We start from the raw sequence: 21,652 nt of genomic DNA, 5'->3' as shown, positions 1-21,652 counted from the left end.
TAGTATATACTGCAGTTATTTTACTACAGTATTTATACTATAGTTAACTGTAAATAATACAGTATATACTACAGACAGGTGCTATGTTTTAGTTTTAAGCATTTTTTTAGGGACCTCTGAAAACTCCAAATTGTCCTAGACCCCCTGGTTGAGAATCACTACAATCAATTACTAATAGATATGGACTTCATTTCCCATCAGCCCGGCAATTATTTCCCTCAATTTCCGCGTCACGTGGCTCTGAAAGTAAACATATTTTTCTACTCTACGTTATTGTAGGACCAGACAATTTAGAACAGTTAACAGCCAATAGTATTTAGAAGTGTGTGAGTATTTTGAGTCACTGTCTAGGGTGTTTAGATTGTAGCTATTTATTTTTAGTGAAGTTATAACTCAGCTATCTAGCTCAATTTTTACACAGCCAACGCAACGCGGAAAGAACATACAGGTAGTAACGTTATAAAGTGAAGTTTCTAGCTAGCCAATTAAGATAATGTGGTAACTAATGTTAACTACTTAATTTCTTCGTATGAGTTTTGAATTTCTTGCTCTTCTATCAAAAGTATTCGGCTTCCTCCATGTGCATAGGAAAAGCTAACAAATATATTTATGGTTAAAGTGCTAGTTTCCCGGCCAACGCCTTTCTCCCTTCCTTTTTTCTCATGCTCGTCGTCGCACACATTTCTTTTGAAAATGTGTCGTAGTTGACAGAATTCTGCGTCAAGCGCTTGACAGACACAGCAATACAATTTTGTAGAATTAGGGATGACATTCTTTCTTTTTACTGAACACCTTCGTTTTTTCCATTTGGACAGCTTGTCAAAAGCCAGGTAGATTAAAAGCGAGACATTTTCATAGGATTTACCTGCTGGGATCAAAATGGGTTGCACACTAAGTGCCGAAGATAAAGCTGCCATGGAGAGGAGTAAAAATATTGATCGGAATCTGAGAGAAGCTGGCGAAAAGGCATCAAGTGAAGTCAAACTGTTGCTTCTAGGTGAGTGTTCATATGTGACTAGTAGAGGGTGTCTGTCTAACTGATCGAATTACTGTTATGTATGGCTCATGACTAGCTCTCGAAAACTCTTCTGTATTTAGGGTTTGAGGTTACATTCGGCCACATTTGGCTCCATTTGATCTACCCTTTCGACGCTGTATTTTAACATGTTGAAAAGTCAATAATCATCGCCTTCAAACCGGTTTTCGAGACATGCTTTGCCCCTTATCGTTCATATCAGCGAGAAATACTCTTTTAAATAAAAAAATATATACAGTTACTGTAGCAGTTTTCACAGAGCCACAAGCTGTGTGCCGCCAGTTGATGAACTACACTTTCTCCCCAGTTATGCTTGCACATATTTGTTTGAGCTAATTATCGCAGGTGGACACCTATGGATTTAATAAACAAGAGATGTAACATGGAGATATGGCCGTGTGGGAACACATTGTTTTAAACTTTTTGTTTTTTGAAAATGATTTCTCGCTAATATTAAAAATATGCTCCTTATGTTTCCAAAAACATACCGCAAGCAATACGTGTTAATGTTTAGAGAAAGCATCTGGGCTCTTAACAAAACACCCCCAGTCAGAAGATACTATGGTCAATAGGCGCTAAAGCAGTTAGTCATGAGCCTACCACATTCATAGATGCTATTTGGCAATGGTTATGGTGGAACCTACTTTACTCAAATGAAAGCTGTCATTACAATTCAGTCTTCCACAGACTGCATTAAAAAAACACTTTAGCGTTCATGCTCATGATGTAGCCTGATGTTTTCCCCTAGATTCTCAGGGCAGGTGCAAAGGCCCCAAAACAGTAGGGGGTTGTAGAACTGTCACAGATGGATCAGCTGGTTCTGAGCTCTGTGCATGTCTGTTGTTATATCTCTACAGATTTAGTAGAGCTAAGGATTTGAAACTTCTCCTGATCTTATGTCTCCTTTCTTTGCCTCTAAACATTCCACTTCAAGGTGCTGGGGAGTCTGGGAAAAGCACAATTGTAAAGCAGATGAAGTGAGTACATTTTTCAACCGTTTTGTGCACACCCAAAAGAAAATAAGAAACTAGCATTCTGTTTAAACCTATTGACTGATTAGGAACCCATGTGAAGTGCTGTATAAGCGATGAGCCTTTGCGATATGATATCTATGTCACGAGGCCTAGATTAGATTTTGACCGCAAGCACCAGTAAGATGCGCATGTTAACCTTCTCTTCCTGCCCCCAGAATTATCCATGAGGACGGGTACACACAGGAGGAGTGCAGCCAGTACAGAGTGGTGGTTTACAGCAACACGATCCAGTCCATCATCGCCATCATCAGAGCTATGGGCAGGCTGGGCATAGACTTTGGGGACACTGCACGATCAGTGAGTCAGCTTGAAGATTCTTTTACATTCCACTGCTCTTAATTAGTTTAATAGATTATGTTAGATTCATTTACTATTGTTTCCTTGTAAAATGCCACAGTAAGTGTTGTTTCTATTTACATTGTTATGACTACAAGGAAGTACATACTTCACAAGAACAGTGTACAGAATGATCTACTGGCTGCAGTGACATTTTGTTCCAAATCAAATTGTATTCATCACATGCTTTGTAAAAAAAACAGGTGTGGACTAACATTGAAATGCTTACTTACGGGCCCTTCCTAACAATGCAGAGAGAAATAATAGAAAAGTAAAACACGTAATAATACATACACAATGAGTAATGATAACTTGGCTATATACAATGAGCACCAGTACCGAGTTGATATGCAGGGGTATGAGGTAATCGAAGTGTATATATATATATATATATATATATATATATATATATATATATAGGGGGTACTTCGATTACCTCATACCCCTGCATATCAACTCGGTACTGGTGCTCATTGTATATAGCCAAGTTATTATACATATTAGTTATGGTAAACAGTAGCAGCAGTGTATGTGATGAGTCAAAAAAGTTAGTGCAAAAAAGGCTCAATGCCGATGGTCCGGGTAGCTATTTGGTTAACCGTTAGCAGTCTTATGGCTTTGGGGTAGAAGCTTTTCAGGATCCTGTTTGTTCCAAACTTGGGGCATCGGTACCACTTACCATGCGGTAGCAGAGGACAACAGTCTAGGAACAACATGGATGGTCAGCATGTGAAGTAAATCACTTGAAAACTGATTCTGTACTGAACATGTTGATTTGGGAGTAGGGTTGGGCAGTATACAGTATCCCGGATTATTTTGAGATACCATCAGTATGATAATTGTTTTTATATACATTTGAATATTAGTACTTTGTTAAATAAATACCTGCTGTCAACTTGTGCACTAGGTAATGAATAAAGCAGACCGTGTTAATCATTTTGCCTGTTAGATTATTTTTCATTATTATGCTTACTGGTACTAGTTTCACAAAACATCTGTTTGAGCCAGTCACATGTGTTTGTTTACAAAGAAGCACAAGAGCAAAATGGGCGCTTCGCAAGGGTACTGTCACTCTGGTAGCGCAACTTAAGTGAGGTGATCAAGTTACACTTGTATGAAATTCACTACGGTTGTTTCCCTGCTATATATTGTATAACTATTAAGTTAACTATCAAATTGTGCCAAATAAATTGTCCCCAGTTGGGTTTTGCTAATGTTAGCTAAGTGGCTAATGTTAGCTTGCAAGCTCAAGCTTCTTGGTAGCTGCAGCAGAGACAATCCCCTCCTGGATTAAGATCCCTGCTGTTTAATATTTATTTTGTGCGTGCTGCAAACTACATTTTGAGATACTGGGTTTTCTTGGTAGTAAATGTTTCCATGAGCTTGTTAGCATTTACCTAGCATCCACTATGGGGATTCCTTCGTACTTGTTAGCATTCTGGTAAATTATGATTTTCTTTTTTGGGGGGGGGGGAAATAGTGCCCCCTGTGTGCATTACCAGTAATACCATATATCCCGGGACAGCACAGGCACGATATGGAAATCTGGATTCTGCCCAACCCTATTTGGGATTGACATTTTTCTGTTGTCATACTGTGTTTCCACGATAGACGAGCATTGTTGTTTCCTGTTGGTAACTGTGGTTTTCTTTGTTTTGCTGTGTCTCCAGGATGATGCCCGCCAGCTTTTTGCCTTGGCCAGCTCTGCAGAGGAAGGGGTCATGACCCCTGAACTGGCTGGGGTCATCAAGAGGTTATGGCAGGACGGAGGGGTCCAGATCTGCTTTGGCAGGTCTAGAGAGTACCAGCTAAACGACTCCGCCTCATAGTAAGAGCATTACAAATCTCTGTTCTAACACTACTTGAATCAAATATTATAATGACCAGAGAACCATTATGACTGATAGGAAGAATACTGGCCATCCTCAAACATGAGAAGCGAGACTGTAATCCAAATGGGGGGTTGGGGAAATCCTGATGATCTGAAAATAATATTTGAGTTCCAGAAAATCATTGGAAATAGGGAGAAGTGTAACGAACTTGTACCTAAGGTCTTATGTGACATGTTAATCAGGAGGCTGCGGCCTAGACTCATTTCCTATACATTGAAATGTTTTTCTGTTTTCCACTGCCTCTGTTGGGAGCTTGCTTTTCAAAAAATCTACTGTACTATCAACAGGCTACAGATTGAGTATTTATTAGGATCCCCATTACCTGCTGACAATGCAGCAGCTAAACTTCCTGGGGTCCAAACAGGAATAATACATCATAGTTAAACAATAGCCTACATCATAAATAAAATAGTACATCATACTAAACATTGCATTATACATACAGTATGTACATTGCTCCATTACTTCAAATTTACATGATAAAATGTACAATACAACAATACACTATTACAATGTGTGGGTGTGTGAAGAGTATGGCTGGCACAATGACCGTGTTATGGATGAAGACCATCATGAAAAAATAAACGCCAGAACTGTTTAACACTAGAATCGCTGGTGTTAGAATCAAGTCTAACGAGCAGTCATTACAGTGTAATAAATACATTTAATATACAGTGCATTCAGAAAGTACCCGTTGACTTTTTCCACATTTTGTTACATTACGGCCTTATTCTAAGAAAGCCATTCGGCATGTGCTTGGTGTCCACGTCAAACCATTAGTTAATTCCAAACTTGTCGGGTTTACTCGCAATGTATTGCGTAAAGCAGCAACAAGCTTTTGTTGTGAACAATTGTTAATCAACAGGGATCTTCTCTCCTGGTTTGCAATGCTGTTCTTTACAAATGCTGTTCTGTACAAAAGCAACAAGCTTTTGTTGGGAACAATTGTTCATCAACAGTGATCTTCTCTCCTGGTTTGCAATGCTGTTCTGTGCAATGCTGTTCTGTACAAACGTCAGTTACCATGGCAAATTTGTCTGTTTTCAGATTTCTCATTTCTGTGTCATCAAAACGGAGGTAACGCCTGATCTCTCTGAAGCGATGATGTTACATGATTTGCTGATGTTTTTTGCTTGAGCTGTAGGGCCTGCTCTCTGTGATGACATTTTGTGCTGATAATTGGCCCGTAGCTTGTTCTTCCAATGTTGGGAGAATGGGTGGAGCAGGCCTTACTGTCAGGAGGAGGAGGGTCAATGAGGGGGAAAACCATAATGACATGCCCTCCTAAAACTTGTTATAGCTCCAGTTCTGTATGTGATATTATGATTCTAACAACGGCAGTGTGTTATATAGGATTATTTAGGTAAAGTCAAGGATGGATGCTTGACTGAGTAATACATTTAATTAATAAGCAGTCAAAATTAGAGGTCGACTGATTATGATTTTTCAACGCCGATACCGATTATTGGGGGACCCAAAAAAGCCGATGCCGATTCTTCTTATTTATTTATTTGTAATAATGACAATTACAACAATACTGAATGAACCCTTATTTTAACTTAATATAATACATCAATAAAATCAATTTAGCCTCAAATAAATAATGAAGCATGTTCAATTTGGTTTAAATAATGCAAAAACAAAGTGTTGGAGAAGAAAGTAAAAGTGCAATATGTGCCATGTAAGAAAGCTAACGTTTAAGTTCCTTGCTCAGAACATGAGAACATATGAAAGCTGGTGGTTCCTTTTAACATGAGTCTTCAATATTCCCAGGTAAGAAGTTTTAGGTTGTAGTTATTATAGGAATTATAGAACTATTACTCTCTATACGATTTGTATTTCATATACCTTTGACTATTGGATGTTCTTATAGGCACTTTAGTATTGCCAGTGTAACAGTATAGCTTCCGTCCCTCTCCTCGCTCCTACCTGGGCTCGAACCAGGAACACATCGACTATAGCCACCCTCAAAGCAGCGTTACCCATGCAGAGCAAGGGGAACAACTACTCCAAGTCTCAGAGCGAGTGACATTTGAAACGCTATTAGCGCGCACCTGCTAACTAGCTAGCCATTTCACGTCGGTTACACCAGCCTAATCTTGGGAGTTTGATAGGCTTGAAGTCATAAACAGCGCAATGCTTAAAGCACAGCGAAGAGCTGCTGGCAAAATGCACGAAAGTGCTGTTTGAATGAATGCTTACGTGCCTGCTGCTGCCTACCACTGCTCAGTCAGACTGCTCTATCAAATCATAGACTTAATTATAACATAATAACACACAGAAATACGAGCCTTTGGTCATTAATATGGTCGAATCCGGAAACTATCATCTCGAAAACAAAACGTTTTTCCTTTCAGTGAAATACGGAACCGTTCCGTATTTTATCTAACGGGTGGCATCCCTAAGTCTAAATATTCCTGTTACATTGCACAACCTTCAATGTTATGTCATAATTATGTAAAATTCTGGCAAATTAGTTCGCAACGAGCCAGGCGGCCCAAACTGTTGCATATACCCTGTCTCTGCGTGCAATGAACGCAAGAGAAATGACACAATTTCACCTGGTTAATATTGCCTGCTAACCTGGATTTCTTTTAACTAAATATGCAGGTTTAAAGATATATACTTCTGTGTATTCATTTTAAGAAAGGCATTGATGTTTATGGTTGAAGCAACGTGTACCTAAGCGATTATATGCAATGCAGGACAGGCTAGATAAACTAGTAATATCATCAACCATGTGTAGTTAACTAGTGATTATGATTGATTGTTTTTTATAAGATAAGTTTAATGCTAGCTAGCTAGCAACTTACCTTGGCTTCTTACTGCATTTGCGTAACAGGCAGGCTCCTCGTGGAGTGCAATATAAAGCAGGTGGTTAGAGCGTTGGACTAGTTAACCGTAAGGTTGCAAGATTGAATCCCCTAGCTGACAAGGTAAAAATCTGTCGTTCTGTCCCTGAACAAGCCAGTTAACCCACCGTTCCTAGGCCGTCATTGAAAATAAGAATGTGTTCTTAACTGACTTGCCTAATTAAATAAAGGTCTAAAAAAAAAAAAAAAAAATCGGCATCCAAAAATACCAATTTCCGATTGTTATGAAAACTTGAAATCGGCCCTAAATAATCGGCCATTCCGATTAATCGGTCAACCTCTAGTCAAAATGACTGCTTTAGCAGTTCTAGTGTGAAGTATAATTTTTTTTTTTTTTTTTAACGAACAGCTGACTGAAAAGAGGATGGCCGGGCTTTCGTGTGGTTGAGTCCGTTGCTGCCGTAACGTGGACTCTAACAGCGTGACTAAACATTGTTGCTCCTTGCTGAGACAAGCAAGATAGTGTTCTACAACAAGGCAACCTCCCTAAATTGTAGAACACTAAGGCAACCCGTAGCACTCACGTCCGTAGCCATGAAGTGCTTTGAAAGGCTGGTAATGGCTCACATTAACACCATTATCCCAGAAACCCTAGACCAACTCACTCCAATTTGCATACCGCCCAAACAGATCCACAAATGATGCAATCTCTATTGCACTCCACACTGCCCTTTCCCACCTGGACAAAAGGAACACCTACGTGAGAATGCTATTCATTGACTACATCTCAGCGTTCAACACCATAGTGCCCTCAAAGCTCATCACTAAGCTAAAGATCCTGGGACTAAACACCAACTGGATCCTGGACTTCCTGACAGACCGCACCCTGGTGGTAAGGGTAGTTAACAACACATCCTTGATTCAAGTTCCTTGGTGTCCACATCACCAACAAGCTATCTTGATCCAAACACACCAAGACAGTTGTGAAGAGGGCATGACAAAGCCTATTCCCCCTGAGGAAACATGGGTCCTCAGATCCTCAAAAAGTTCTACAGCTGCAACATCGAGAGCATCCTGACGGGTTGCATCACTGCCTGGTACAGCAACTGCTCGGCCTCCGACCAGAGGGTGGCGCGTACGGCCAGTACATCACTGGGGCTAAGCTGCCTGCCATCCAGGACTTCTACACCAGGCGGTGTCGGAGGAAGGCCCTAAAAATTGTCAAAGACCCCAGCCACAGACTGTTCTCTCTACTACCGCATGGCAAGCCATACCGGAGCGCCAAGTCTATGACAAAAAGGCTTCTCAACAGCTTTTACCCCCAAGTCATAAGACTCCTGAACAGCTAATAAGATGGCTACCCGGACTATTTGCTTTGTGAATTGTTTGCCCTTTGATTGTTACTGTCTATCAATTCCCCAGTACATATATCACCAGTAGTAGCCTACATTTACCATTAATTCCGATTAATTTCTAATCTACAATTTTGTTTGGTTATGGTCATTTCTGTTTAATGCATTCAATATTATTAGTTGTTTACCGTTCATTGTCGGAGTTGACACGATTGCAGAGCTCACGCGTGTGAGAAAGTTTGTTTATTTCATTCTATTTACGAGTTTTGACAATTTTTAAATTTGTCATTTAGCAGAGTTTTTATTACATTTTTTTAATCTTTTATTTATCTGTTGTGAATGACTATTTCCTCAATGTATTTGAAAAATATTTCCAGCTCTCTCCCTTTCGATAACCACTCGGCATGAAAGGGAAAGATTTAATGATCTGATCCAGTGGAAATGTAGTAAATACTTGATTACTTCGTATCCCTTGCACAAATAGCCTACAGCTTTGTCTGTCCTGAACTCACTGGCACCTGAATTTTGTACATTTTCACCCCAAATTCTCATTATCGAAATGCCTCTCGGGTCATTTGAATGCATTTTACTTTAGAAAAACCTAACTTATTTCTGTAAGATGCAAAATATGTTGTCGATAAATCAAAACATTTATACTAATTGAAGTTTACATTAAACTATAATATTTATTACGTGAACAGTAACTTTTTCAAGTTGCTGTAAAAACTCCAATAATTTCTTAAATTGTTTTATTCACCCATGATGCATCATCTAGAGGAGCAGTCCTTAGATGAGCAGAAGTTCATTTAATTTCTTCACTTATATGCCTTCAGAATGAGAATGTTATTCTCAAACACCCCCTTTATGACACTTGATATACCGAAATGACAAAAGCTCAAATTGGGAAAACTTACCATACCAACATGGAGGCATGAATGGGGCTTCAGCAATGTGGTCAATTTTTTGTTGTTGTTGCTCATTATAGTGGCCATCTCCTATTACTTGCAGATTGAACTACTGGCCTCTAATTACCGAAACACACATTTCTCATTACCGCATAATTTTTAGGTCCGTTTCGGTAATGCTATCTTTCATTTCAGCAAATTATAATAAGCTAATTCTAACATATGGTCAATGGGTTTGCTGTGCTGGTAACTTTATTTACTAGGACCACTCCTTACACCTATTGTATAGAATTTTTGTTAAACATCAGTTATTTGACTAAATAGGGGTTGTCAAGAAAAATGGGTGTATAAACACCTTTTTAATTAACTTAAAGCCACAATCTGTAGTTTGATTCAGCAAAGCGCAACACGCCGTCCAGGCTGTATCACATCCGGCCATGATTGAGAATCCCATAGGGCGGCGCATAATTGGCCCAGCGTCGTCCGGGGTAGGCCGTCATTGTAAATAAGAATTTGTTCTTGACTGACCTGCCGAGTTAAATTTAAAAAAAATAATTTAAAAAATGTACTTAGAGGACATCCCCCATTTTGAAAGTGTACCTTTGTTATGACAAGCCTAAGTAAGTTCAGGAGTAAAAATTAGCATAACAAGTCACAAGTGGCATGGACTCTGTGCGCAATAGTGTTCAACATGACTACCTCATCTCTGTACCCGACATATACAATTTTCTGACATATACAATTATCTCTAAGGTCCCTCAGTTGAGGAGTGAATTTCAAATACAGATTCAACCAAAAAGACCAGGGAGGTTTTTCAATGCCTCGCAAAGAAGGGCACCTATTGGTAGATGGGTAAAAATAGAAAAGCAGACATTGAATATCCCTTTGAGCATTGTGAAGTTATTAATTACACTTTGGATGTGTATCAATACATCCAGTCACTATAAAAATACAGGCATCCGGATAGGAAGGAAACCACTCTGGGATTTCACCATGAGACCAATTGTGACTTTAAAACAGTTAGAGTTTAATGGCAGTGATTGGAGAACTGAGAATAGATCAACAACATTGTAGTTACTCCACAATACTAAGCTAATTGGCAGAGTGAAAATAATTTAAGCCTGTACATAATAACAATATTCCAAAACATGCATCCTGTTTGCAACAAGGCACTAAACTAATACTGCAGAAATGTGGCAAAGCAATTCACTTTTTGTCTTGAATGCAAAGTGTTATGTTTTGGGCAAATCCAATACAACACCTTACTGTGTACCACTTTCCATATTTCCATGCATAGTGGTGGCTGCATCATGTTATGGGGATGCTTGTAATTGTAAAGGACAGGAAAGTTTTTCAGGATAAAAAAATAAACTGAATGGAGCTAAGCACAGACAAAATCCTAGAGGAAAACATTTCCACCAACAACTGGGAGATGAATTCACCTTTCAGCAGGACAATAGTCTAAAACACAAGGCCACAAGTTGCTTACCAAGAAGACCGTGAATGTTCCTGAGTGGCAGAGTTACAGTTTTGACTTAAATCTTCTTGAAATCTATGGCAAGACCTGAAAATGGTTGTCTAGCAATGATCAACAACCAATTTGACATTGCTTGAAGAATTTTGAAAAGAATAATGGGCAAATGTTGTGTAATCCAGGTGTGGAAAGCTCTTCGAGAGTTACGCAGAAAGAATCACAGCTGTAATCACTGCCAAAAGTGATTCTAACAAGTATTGACTCAGGGGGTTGAATACTTATCTAATCAAGATACAATTCCTTTCGAAAGTGTTCAGACCCCTTTTTCCACATTTTGTCACGTTACATCCTGATTCTGATTTATTTTTTATAATTTAATATCCATCTACTTGCAAATCTATTAAAAATGAACAAATACCTTATTTACTTAAGTATTCAGACCCTTTGCTGTGAGATTCGACATTGCGTTCAGATGCATCCTGTTTCAATTGATAATCCTTGATGTTTCTACAACTTATATTGATTGGACATGATTTAGAAAGGCACACACCTGTCTATTTTAAGGTCCCACAGTTGACCGTGCATGTCGGAACAAAAACCAAGCCATGAGGTCGAAGGAATTGTCCGTAGAGCTACGAGACAGGATTGTGTCGAGAAACAGATCTGGGGAAGCGTACCAAAACATTTCTGCAGGCACCTAAAGGACTCAGACCATGAGAAACAAGATTCTCTGGTCTGATGAAACCAAGATTGAACTCTTTGGCCTGAATGTCTTGTGTCACGTCTGGAGGAAACCTGGCACCATCCCTATGGTGATGGCTGCATCATGCTTTGGGGATTTTGTTCAGCAGCAGGGACTGGGATTCTAGTCAGAATCGAGGGAAAGATGAATGGCGCAAACTACAGAGAGAGCCTTGACGAAAACCTGCTCCAGAGTGCTTAGGACCTCAGACTGGGGTGAGGGGTTACCTTCCAACAGGACAACGGCCCTAAGCCCACCGCCAAGACAACGCAGGAGAGGCTTCGGGACAAGTTTCTGAATGTCCTTGAGTGGCCCAGCCAGATCCAGGACATAAACCCGATCGAACATCTCTGGAGAGACCTGAAAATAGCTGTGCAGCAACGCTCCCCATCCAACCTGAGAGAGCTTCAAAGGATCTGCAGAGAATAACTGGAGAAACTCTCCAAATACAGGTGTGCCAAGCTTGTAGCATCATACTCAAGGCGGTAATCGCTGAGTAAAGGGTCTGAATAGTTATGTAAATGTCATATTTCAGTTTTTATTTATTACATTTGAAAAATGTAATAAAAACCTGTTTTTCTTTGTCATTATGTGGTATTGTGTGTAAATTAATGAGATTTGTTTTTATTTTTTAAATTAATTTTAGAATAAGGCTGTAATGTAACAAAGTGGAAAAAGGGGTCTGAATACTTTTCGAATGCACTGTCTTAGTGTTTTATTTTACAAATGTTAGATTTTTTTTCTTCCACTTTGACATGAGAGTATTTGGTGTAAATCGTTTAAAAAAAAATACAATTAAATAAATGTTCATCCCGCTTTGTGTAACAACAAAATGTGGAAAAAGACAAGGGGTGTGAATACTTTCTGAAGAAACTGTATTTAGAAGCTTTAGGCATATCATGTTGTGCCATTTGCCTGTAGAATCCCATTCAACTTAGAAATGCATATAAAATACCTTAGAACCACACATATCCATGTCCTAATACGCCAATATTACCTGGAAATTCCTAAATTACTTTTTTAAAAAGGGACATTTTTATGCTGAAGTGACTTGTGAAAATACATGCACGTAATTACAGTACTTATCCTAAAATAATGGTATTTAGTCAGTTGCATTAAGATCAGTGATTTTAGTTTTATGCAAGTAATTTGGGATTGACAAATTACAGTTTGATGTTTTGGATTACTGAATCTCTAATAGAGCTCAGTACAGTTTTTCAATGGTAAACTAGGAAACACTCATTACCGGAACATGCATTCTCCCGAACCTGCTTTACCGTAATGCACCAATATTTTGGAAATATTAGGAAAAATAAAATGTTTACTTTTAGTCATTTTTGCTTAATCTGATAGTGTGCCTTTTTTGTTATTTTATCCAAATATGTGTACATAAAAATAACAAGTAATTATTGCCAAAATATAATATCCAGAAAAGTTTGAGAAATTACTAAATACATGTTAAGTGTCATGTTTTACTCAGGCCTTTTCATTACATTAGCAATGTTAAAACTCATTAGAAAGGGATTTGTTTGACTTTTTTGAACTTAATGTTAATTCTTGCTTAGGTAGTTGTGGAAATTGTGGTAAAATGCATAATATATGCTCAATAAACATAACAATGATTTATGAAATAGATAAATACAGATCCTAATCTTAGTGATCCAAGAGGAATTATGGTGGAACATTTTTATTTTGTCAATTTCTTTTGGGTCAAGTGTCAGTTTTGTGATAATCACCCATATGATTACTCTGAGGTTTTTGTTTTGGGAATAATTTTCTTTGTTTACTTTGTATTCCTCCATATTGGCTTAATTTGTTCACTTGCATTGTTGTTCACATCCATGGTTGATCCAAAACCAGAACTTCCATTACATGTGTTAGTTCATCAATTTTAAATGGCATTATCCAACAATTGGTAAGTAGTAGTGTATGTAAGTCTTATGTTAAGTCAGTTTCCTTCTCTTCCTCCTCAGTTACCTGAATGACCTGGACAGGATATCCCAGCAGAACTACGTGCCCACGCAGCAGGATGTCCTGCGCACCAGAGTCAAGACCACCGGCATTGTGGAGACACACTTCACATTCAAGGACCTCTACTTCAAGTCAGTAAGCTGTTAACACAGCACTAAGTGCGCTGACTTACACTAATAATAACTGAGGACCTTCGTCCCTACAGTTAGTGATTCACTAATGTAGAAAATCGCAAAGCTGTCTACAGTACCCTAGTGACCACAATTTACTGTAGAAGGGTTGTCTTTCTCTCTCCCGCTCATTCCTTTTTTTATGACCTATATCTATCTCTCAATTCCTCATGTTATTTCTCTCTGTCTGAATCTCCATGGCTGCAGGATGTTTGATGTGGGGGGTCAGAGGTCCGAGAGGAAGAAGTGGATCCACTGCTTCGAGGGAGTCACAGCCATCATCTTCTGTGTTGCGCTCAGTGACTATGACCTGGTGTTGGCTGAGGATGAGGAGATGGTGAGTGGGACAGGGCATAAACTCTATATCTATAGTCCTGTGGTAATGACATGATGCTCTTTTATCAAAAGAGATTGCCAACACGCTGACCCTAACACTGTTCATCTCTCCACAGAACCGTATGCATGAGAGCATGAAGCTGTTTGACTCCATCTGCAACAACAAGTGGTTCACGGGCACCTCCGTCATCCTCTTTCTCAACAAGAAGGATCTGTTTGAGGACAAGATCCAGAAGAGCCCCCTCACTATCTGCTACCCAGAGTACTCCGGTACATCTTTAACCATTTACATTCATTGGAATTGGCCTGTATGGATAGGGATACATTTAAATGTTTCTTACAGAAGAAATATGAAAAGCATATGCACAACCGTTTAAACAATTGAAAGGAAACAGTTTGTAGATTATGGAAAAATGTTGACTAAAGGTAGGGACACAACTGTTCACCTGACACAAGACTGAATTCTAACAAGCTGTTGTTGATTTGATGTGCATTATACATTTTCTGTACTTTTCGCCGCATTTGTGGATAACAAATCTTAAAATACTCTGGGTACATTCAGTAACATGATAAGAATATTCCTGGAAAATTTGGGGTAGATGCAACACACAACAAAAATACAATGGTTTGAGTGAGAGAACTAACTGGCGTCTCCAAGTGGCCACACAACTCTCCAGAGTGTGCACAGTTCCTAAGTCATTCGAGTTGTGGCTGAAAGACGACATGAATAACATACAGCTGGCAGGTTATACACTGTATCGGCAGGATAGAACAGCAACCTCTGGTAAGACGGGTGGTGACGGTCTATGTATATTTGTAAACAGCTGGTGCATGATATCTAAGGAAGTCTCGGTTTTGCTCACCTGAGGTAGAGTATCTCATGATAAGCTGTAGACCACACTATCTACCTAGAGTTTTCATATATATCCTTCGTAGCTGTCTATTTACCACCACAAACCTATGCTGGCACTAAGATTGCACTCGATGAGCTGTATACGGCCATAAGCTAACAGGAAACGCTCATCCAGAGGTGGCGCTCCTAGTGGCCAGGGACTTTAACGCAGGGAAACTTAAATCCGGTTTACCTCACTTCTACCAGCATGTTAAATGTGCATCCAGAGGGGATAAAACTCTAGACCACCTTTACTGAACACACAGGGATGCTTACAAAGATCTCCCTCACCCTCCATTTGGCAAATCTGGCCATAATTCTATCCTCCAGGTTCTTGCTTACACGCAAAAGCTGAAGCACCAGTGACTCGGTCAATAAAAAAGTGGTCAGATGAAGCAGGTGCTCAGCTACAGGACTATTTTTCTAGCACAGACTGGAAGATGTTCCTGGATTCTTCCGATGGCATTGAGGAGTACACCACATCATTCACTGGCTTTGTCAATAAGGGCATCGATGACGTTGTCCCCACAGTGACTGTACGTACATACCCCAACCAGAAGCCATGGATTACAGGCAACATCCGCACTGAGCTAAAGGGTAGAGCTGCCGCTTTCCAGGAGCAGGACTCGATCAAGGAAGCTTATAAGAAATCCCGCTATGCCCTTCGATGAACCATCAAACAGGCAAAGCATCAATACAGGACTAAGATCGAATCAAACTGCACCGGCTCCGACGCTCGTCGGGTGTGTCAGGGCTTGCAAACTATTACAGACTACAAAGGGAAGCACAGCCGCGAGCTTCCCAGTGACACGAGCCTACCAGACAAGCTAAATGACTTCTATGCTTGCTTTGTGGCAAGTAACACTGAAACATGCATGAGAGCATCAGCTGTTCTGGAAGACATGAGTAAGACCTTTAAACACGTCAACATTCACAAGGCTGCAGTGCCAGATGGATTACCAGGACATGTACTCCGAGCATGCGCTGACCAACTGGCAAGTGTCTTCACTGACATTTTCAACCTCTCCCTGTCTGACTCTGTAATTCCAACATGTTTTAAGCAGACCACCATAGTCCCTGTGCCCAAGAACACTAAGGTAACCGGCCTAAATGACTATTTTCCCGTAGCACTCATGTCTGTAGCCGTGAGTGCTTTGAAAGGCTGGTCATGGCTCACATCAACACCATTATCCCAGAAACCCTAGACCCACTCCAATTTGCATACCGCCCCAACAGATTTACAGGTGATGCAATCTCTATTGCACTCTACACTGCCCTTTCCCACCTGGACAAAAGGAATACCTATGTGAGAATGCTGTTCTTTGACTACAACTCAGCGTTCAACACAATAGTTCCCTCAAAGCTCATCACTAAGCTAAACAGCCTGGGACTAAACACCTCCCTCTGCAACTTGATTCTGGACTTCCTGACGGGCCGCCCCCAGGTGGTAACGGTAGGTAACAACACATCCGCCCCGCTGATCCTCAACATGGGGGCCCCTCAGGGGTGCGTGCTCAGTCCCCTCCTGTACTCCCTGTTCACTCATGACTGCATGGCCAGGCACAACTCCCAACACCAGCATTAAGTTTGCCGATGACACAGCACTGGTAGGCCTGATCACTGACAACGACGAGACAGCTTATACAGAGGAGGTCAGAGACCTGGCCGTGTGGTGCCAGGACGACAACCTCTCTCTCAACGTGATCAAGACAAAGGAGATGATTTTGGACTACAGGAAAATGAGGACCTGAGCATGCCCCCATTCTCATTAACGTGCTGTAGTGGAGCAGGTTGAGCACTTCAAGTTCCTTGGTGTCCACATCATCAAAAACACAAAGACAGTTGTGAAGAGGGCACAACAAAGCCTTTTCCCCCTCAGGAAACGAAAACATTTTGGCATGGGTCCTGAAATCCTCAAGAGGTTCTACAGCTGCTCTATCGAGAGCATCCTGACTGGTTGCATCACTGCCTGGTATGGCAACTGCTCGGGCTCCGACTGCAAGGCACTACAGAGGGGAGTGCGTATGGCCCGGTACATCACCATATGGCCCTGCATCCCCACCATCACATAATTACTGTTGTTTACGCAACCCAAAAACTGTCCATTATGAATCACAATGGTGCTGAAGTTCACAACGGCTGTCAGTCAAAACCTATACAGCACTGTCAAGCACAGAGTCTGAGCTCTGACGTCATGTTTAGCGTGTTACTGTGCAGCCACTGTGTAACAACAATTTTAAGGCACTTATCAATACCCAAATCTTCCATTTTCAATTTGTGTACGAGCGTAATGGGCTACTAATACATTCTTTGACATTTTAGAGATATACAGGTGGATATTTAGGAATCAGCATCTATAAAACAGCACAAAGCACAATTTCCTGTGTGATTGTTGTTATAGTAACCACAGTGCAGTGCATTTGCACACAGTGGATTCTTGTTTGAGATGTCTGAGTAATGAGTTATACCTCTATGAAATATTAGCTTGTGCAATATGGGAGGAGCTTCATGGCACACTTTGCTTAAGCAGGATATTTGAGTTTAGCAAGTTTTAAGTCTATAGTAGGAAATGACTAGTTTGCCAAAAGCAATATATTAATTAAAAGTCATACATATATTGCATGTCCTTGTGTTAATAATTGCAGAAATTATATTGAAAACATATTCCCCTCTGCTCTAGGTTCAAACGAATTCAAAGAGGCGTCAACCTACATTCAGTGTCAGTTTGAGGACTTGAACAAGCGTAAGGATACAAAGGAGATCTACACCCATTTCACTTGTGCTACTGACACTAAAAACGTGCAGTTTGTCTTTGACTCTGTCACTGACGTCATCATAAAAGCCAACCTGAAGGAGGTCGGCTTGTACTGAGACTCCTGCAACATCATCTGTCTTGTCATCATAGGGGCTGGAGTGTGTTGGAATCACACATTTACAGGTATCAATCAATCATTGCCTTTTTGACAGTTAGACCATATACAGGATGGGTTTTTAGACCATAAACTGTTGCCATAATGTATGATGAATCCTTGGATATTTCAAAACAAGATTACATAGCAAACCAAAACCACATAAGTGCTCTATCTTTTTGCTGTTATGGATTCCTTAGCTATGGACTGATTATTATTTTTTTAAGTGGAATAGAAGTTGTGAGTGTTGGATTTGCCTTATGTTTTTGACAGTTACTGCCAAATTTCTGTAAAATGTCTTAAAAACATTCTGCACTTTATAGGCTTTCAGCATTCACTGTAAAGGATTCAAATGTATTAATTACATTGTAAATGTTGAATAAGGGATCACAACTATTATGCATTTTCTGAGTTTTGATAACTTATCTTTATAACTGTGTACACTGAGGGTACAAAACATTAGGAGCACCTTCCTAATATTGAGTTGCACCCCCTTTTGCCCTTGGAATAGCCTCAATTTGTTGGGGTATGGACTCTACAAGGAGTTAAGTGTTCCACATGGATGCTGGCCCATGTTGACTCCAATACCTCCACAGTTGTGTCAAGTTGGCTGGATGTCCTTTAGGTGGTGGACCATTCTTGATACACACGGGAAACTGTTGAGTGTGAAAAACCAAGCAGTGTTGCAGTACTTGGCACACTACTACCATACCCTGTTCAAAGGCACTTAAATATTTTGTCTTGCCCATTCATCCTCTGAATGCCACACATACACAATCCATTTCTCAATTGTCTCAGGCTTAAAAATCCTTCTTTAACCTGTCTCCTCCCCTTCATCTACACTGATTTGAAGTGGATTTAACAAGTGATCACTAAGCGATCATAACTTTCACCTGGATTCACCTGGTCAGTCTGTCATGGAAAGACTAGATGTTCCTAGTGTTTTGTACACTTAGTATAAATGGTCATTGCTCAACCTAAATTGTTGTTGTGGAATTAAGTATCCACTAGTGTTAATCATTATTTTAATGTGCTCAATTCTGATTTTTTTTTAATAGATCACCATTCAGATCGTTACTTAACACTGAAGTATTATACTAGCTCTTAGCGGACTGTAAGACATCACTTGATGTTTTAAAACCACTTTTAAAGAAAAAGCTTTTTTTAATGGTTGCCTTAACTTGTATTATGTTATTTTGGATATAACTATTTTGTATAAAGATTATTATGAAGACAATGGCCTTAATATAAACAAAGTATTTGCCTGGAAGCCATTTTAAACGCCCCTCCTTTTGAAAACATGCTTCTTTTTTTTATTTTACCAGGTGAGTTGACTGAAAATATCTTCTTATTTATAGCAAAGGCCTGGAGAAAGTTACGGAAGTCCAGAGAGGACATCCCTTATGTCGATCACAAAAGTTGTTTTGTTGAGATCACGAGAACCTATATAAATGGGAGTAGACGTATTGATTGACAGTATGGCTGAGGTGGCAGAGCCCACAATGGATCAGCGCATACGTTTTTATTGATTGCTACACTAAGGTATGGTACATTTTAATACTAACCTCATGCTTTCATTTGTGTTTTGAGCTCATTATCCATTTATAAGTTAGAATGTTATCAAGCTATGCTACCTTGAGCTAAAAGCTCATGTGGCAGCTAAGCCCTCATGGTGCATTTAAGCCCTGAACGATGCCTGAAAGACACCTGTCTCCCAGGCTGTATGCCACATCAAAGACCACAGCCAATCGCATGCAAGTAACAACGCAGCTAACTTGGCTAGTCTTGTGAGCGAGTTAGCTAGGTAGTCTTGTTATCTATGCTGGTTGTTAGCTTGCATAACTGATATGTGTATAATTGTAAGGGGCACTTTGTTTTATGGATAATATTTACATTTACAGAGTGGGTGAGCTCTAATCCTGACAGGCTAATCAGATTCAATAGTAGCCTCAGTCTGAAACATCAGGATGCTGCCTTGTAGGTTGTTTCATAGGTAAAACTCCTGTTTCATAGGTGAAGCTCCTTGCAGGCAGATTAGCAATTGGTGCATTATGCATATGATCAAGAGTGGGTGCACTCTATTCCTGGCCAGCCGATCAATTTCAGTAGTAGTGTCAGAGGCTGATCAGTCAGGATGCTGCCTTGTAGGCTGTCTGCAAGGAACCTTACATCTGAAACTGCACATCTGAAACCGCCTACAAGGCAGCATCCTGATTTATCAGCCTCTAAGGCTGAAATTGAAGCCTGTCAGGAATGGACATCACTCATTGTAAATGTTATAATAAATTACCTTTTTATAATTATACACCAGTTATGCAAGATAACAAGTTAGCTAGCTAGCTAACAGGACTACCTAGCTAACTAGCTAGCTCACAAGACTAGTCTAGTTAGTTACGTTGTTCCTTGCATGAGATTGGCTGTGGTCTTCGGGGCGGCACTCAGCCTGGGAGACGCTGCTGCCTGTCAGGCATCATTCAGGGCTTAAATGCCCCGCATTACCATCAACGCAGCCACAGGGCTCCTTGATGAGGTGGCTATCGTGCATCTGCACACATGAATGGATGATGTGTGCTACTTTTGGTGATCTCGACAAAACAACTTTTGTTATGTAGAAATCATGAGATAAATACATAAGTCATGATCTCGGCATAAGGAGGGAATTTATTTTTATTCATATGTCCTCTGGGCTTCTGTAGAAAGTTACAAAAAACTGTAAAAAAAATACAGAGTTAACCTACAAAATATATAAGCAAGCAAAAAACAATTGCTATTTGGACATTTTAACAGTTTAACAATTGAACACACTGAATGTTCCTTCTTGCATTAAAATTGAATGTGGACCAAACTTGTCTTAATTATTCAGTAGTGTCAATTACAATCATAAGATTGTAAAAGACTTGACTTATTATACCAGTAATTATCATATAGTGTCATAGAAATGTTTGCATTGTATATCTCTCCACAAGGTTGTACGAGTCAGTGGTTGACAACCGCGCAGCGGTCTAAGGCACTGCATCTCAGTGCTAAACGTGTCACTACAGTCCCTGGTTCGAATCCAGGCTGCATCACATCTGGCCGTGATTGGGAGTCCCATAGGGTGGCGCACAATTAGCCCAGCGTCGTCCGGGGTAGGCCGTCGTTGTAAATAAGAATTTGTTCTTAACTGACTTGCCTAGTTAATAGGTTAAATTCATACGAATCACATTTTTAAAATGTATTTATTATTTTAAACGATTCACTTTGCCCTTGTAGTATTTGTGATTTGGTTCAAGTGTGGTGAATCGGATCCTGTGAATCAAAGTAATCATTTGTAAATCGCAAACAGTAATTTTAGGAAAAAAGATTACCTGTAGCCTTCCTTTTGGATTATGTGCTTGACTTGGACAGGAGCTCACCGGAGCTGAGCTGAGTACCAGCACCTCAAATGTTCTAATGCTTGAGCTCTTGTTCATCTTTATAGAATATTAGTTAAATAGTGTTGTAGGTATCCTGCACCTAAATGGTAACAGTCCAAGTCGAGCACTCACATGGCTACAAAACATGACATCAATGTAGTTCATCAGGGGGGTACCCTGACCAGGACTCAAACTGTGGTCCCTGTGAGTGTCAATTCCAAAACCATTATGCAAAAAGGAAAAAATGTCTTGGTAAGGTGTTGTATTAAGGTTGTTTAGTGTTTTTACAAGGGGTTGACATTTTATTTTACATGTTCATATTTTTATTTGCTCGCTCCCCTCACTTTTCAAAAAATGTATTCCTTTAAACAGTAAATCAACTTTGTTTGGCCTAA

The 21,652-nt window shown here is 39.9% G+C and overlaps 1 protein-coding gene across 3 annotated transcripts; it reads left to right on the top strand.

The window, feature by feature from the left end:
* The first annotated feature begins 218 nt into the window (after positions 1-218).
* On the top strand, positions 219-20,707 carry LOC106565669 (guanine nucleotide-binding protein G(i) subunit alpha-3). Of its 3 annotated transcripts, none has more exons than XM_014133020.3 (9): positions 219-448; positions 816-997; positions 1,971-2,013; positions 2,226-2,367; positions 4,077-4,234; positions 13,558-13,686; positions 13,933-14,062; positions 14,178-14,331; positions 17,634-20,707. In XM_014133020.3, the coding sequence occupies exons 2-9, from the start codon at positions 880-882 to the stop codon at positions 17,822-17,824; spliced, it is 1,065 nt and encodes a 354-aa protein (XP_013988495.1). In that variant the 5' UTR covers positions 219-448; positions 816-879; the 3' UTR covers positions 17,825-20,707. The 3 variants fall into 3 exon arrangements, with proteins under 3 accessions (XP_013988495.1, XP_013988496.1, XP_082815387.1); XM_014133021.3 differs by having other exon boundaries at positions 225-448; positions 859-997; XM_082959261.1 differs by having other exon boundaries at positions 232-997.
* Positions 20,708-21,652: the final 945 nt, after the last annotated feature.

The sequence above is a fragment of the Salmo salar genome, chromosome 12 (genome assembly GCF_965601325.2).
Source record: "Salmo salar chromosome 12, fSalSal1, whole genome shotgun sequence".
NCBI lineage: Eukaryota > Metazoa > Chordata > Actinopteri > Salmoniformes > Salmonidae > Salmo > Salmo salar.
The sequence above is the reverse complement of the archived record's forward strand: the minus strand, read 5'-3'. Positions and strand labels throughout refer to the sequence as shown.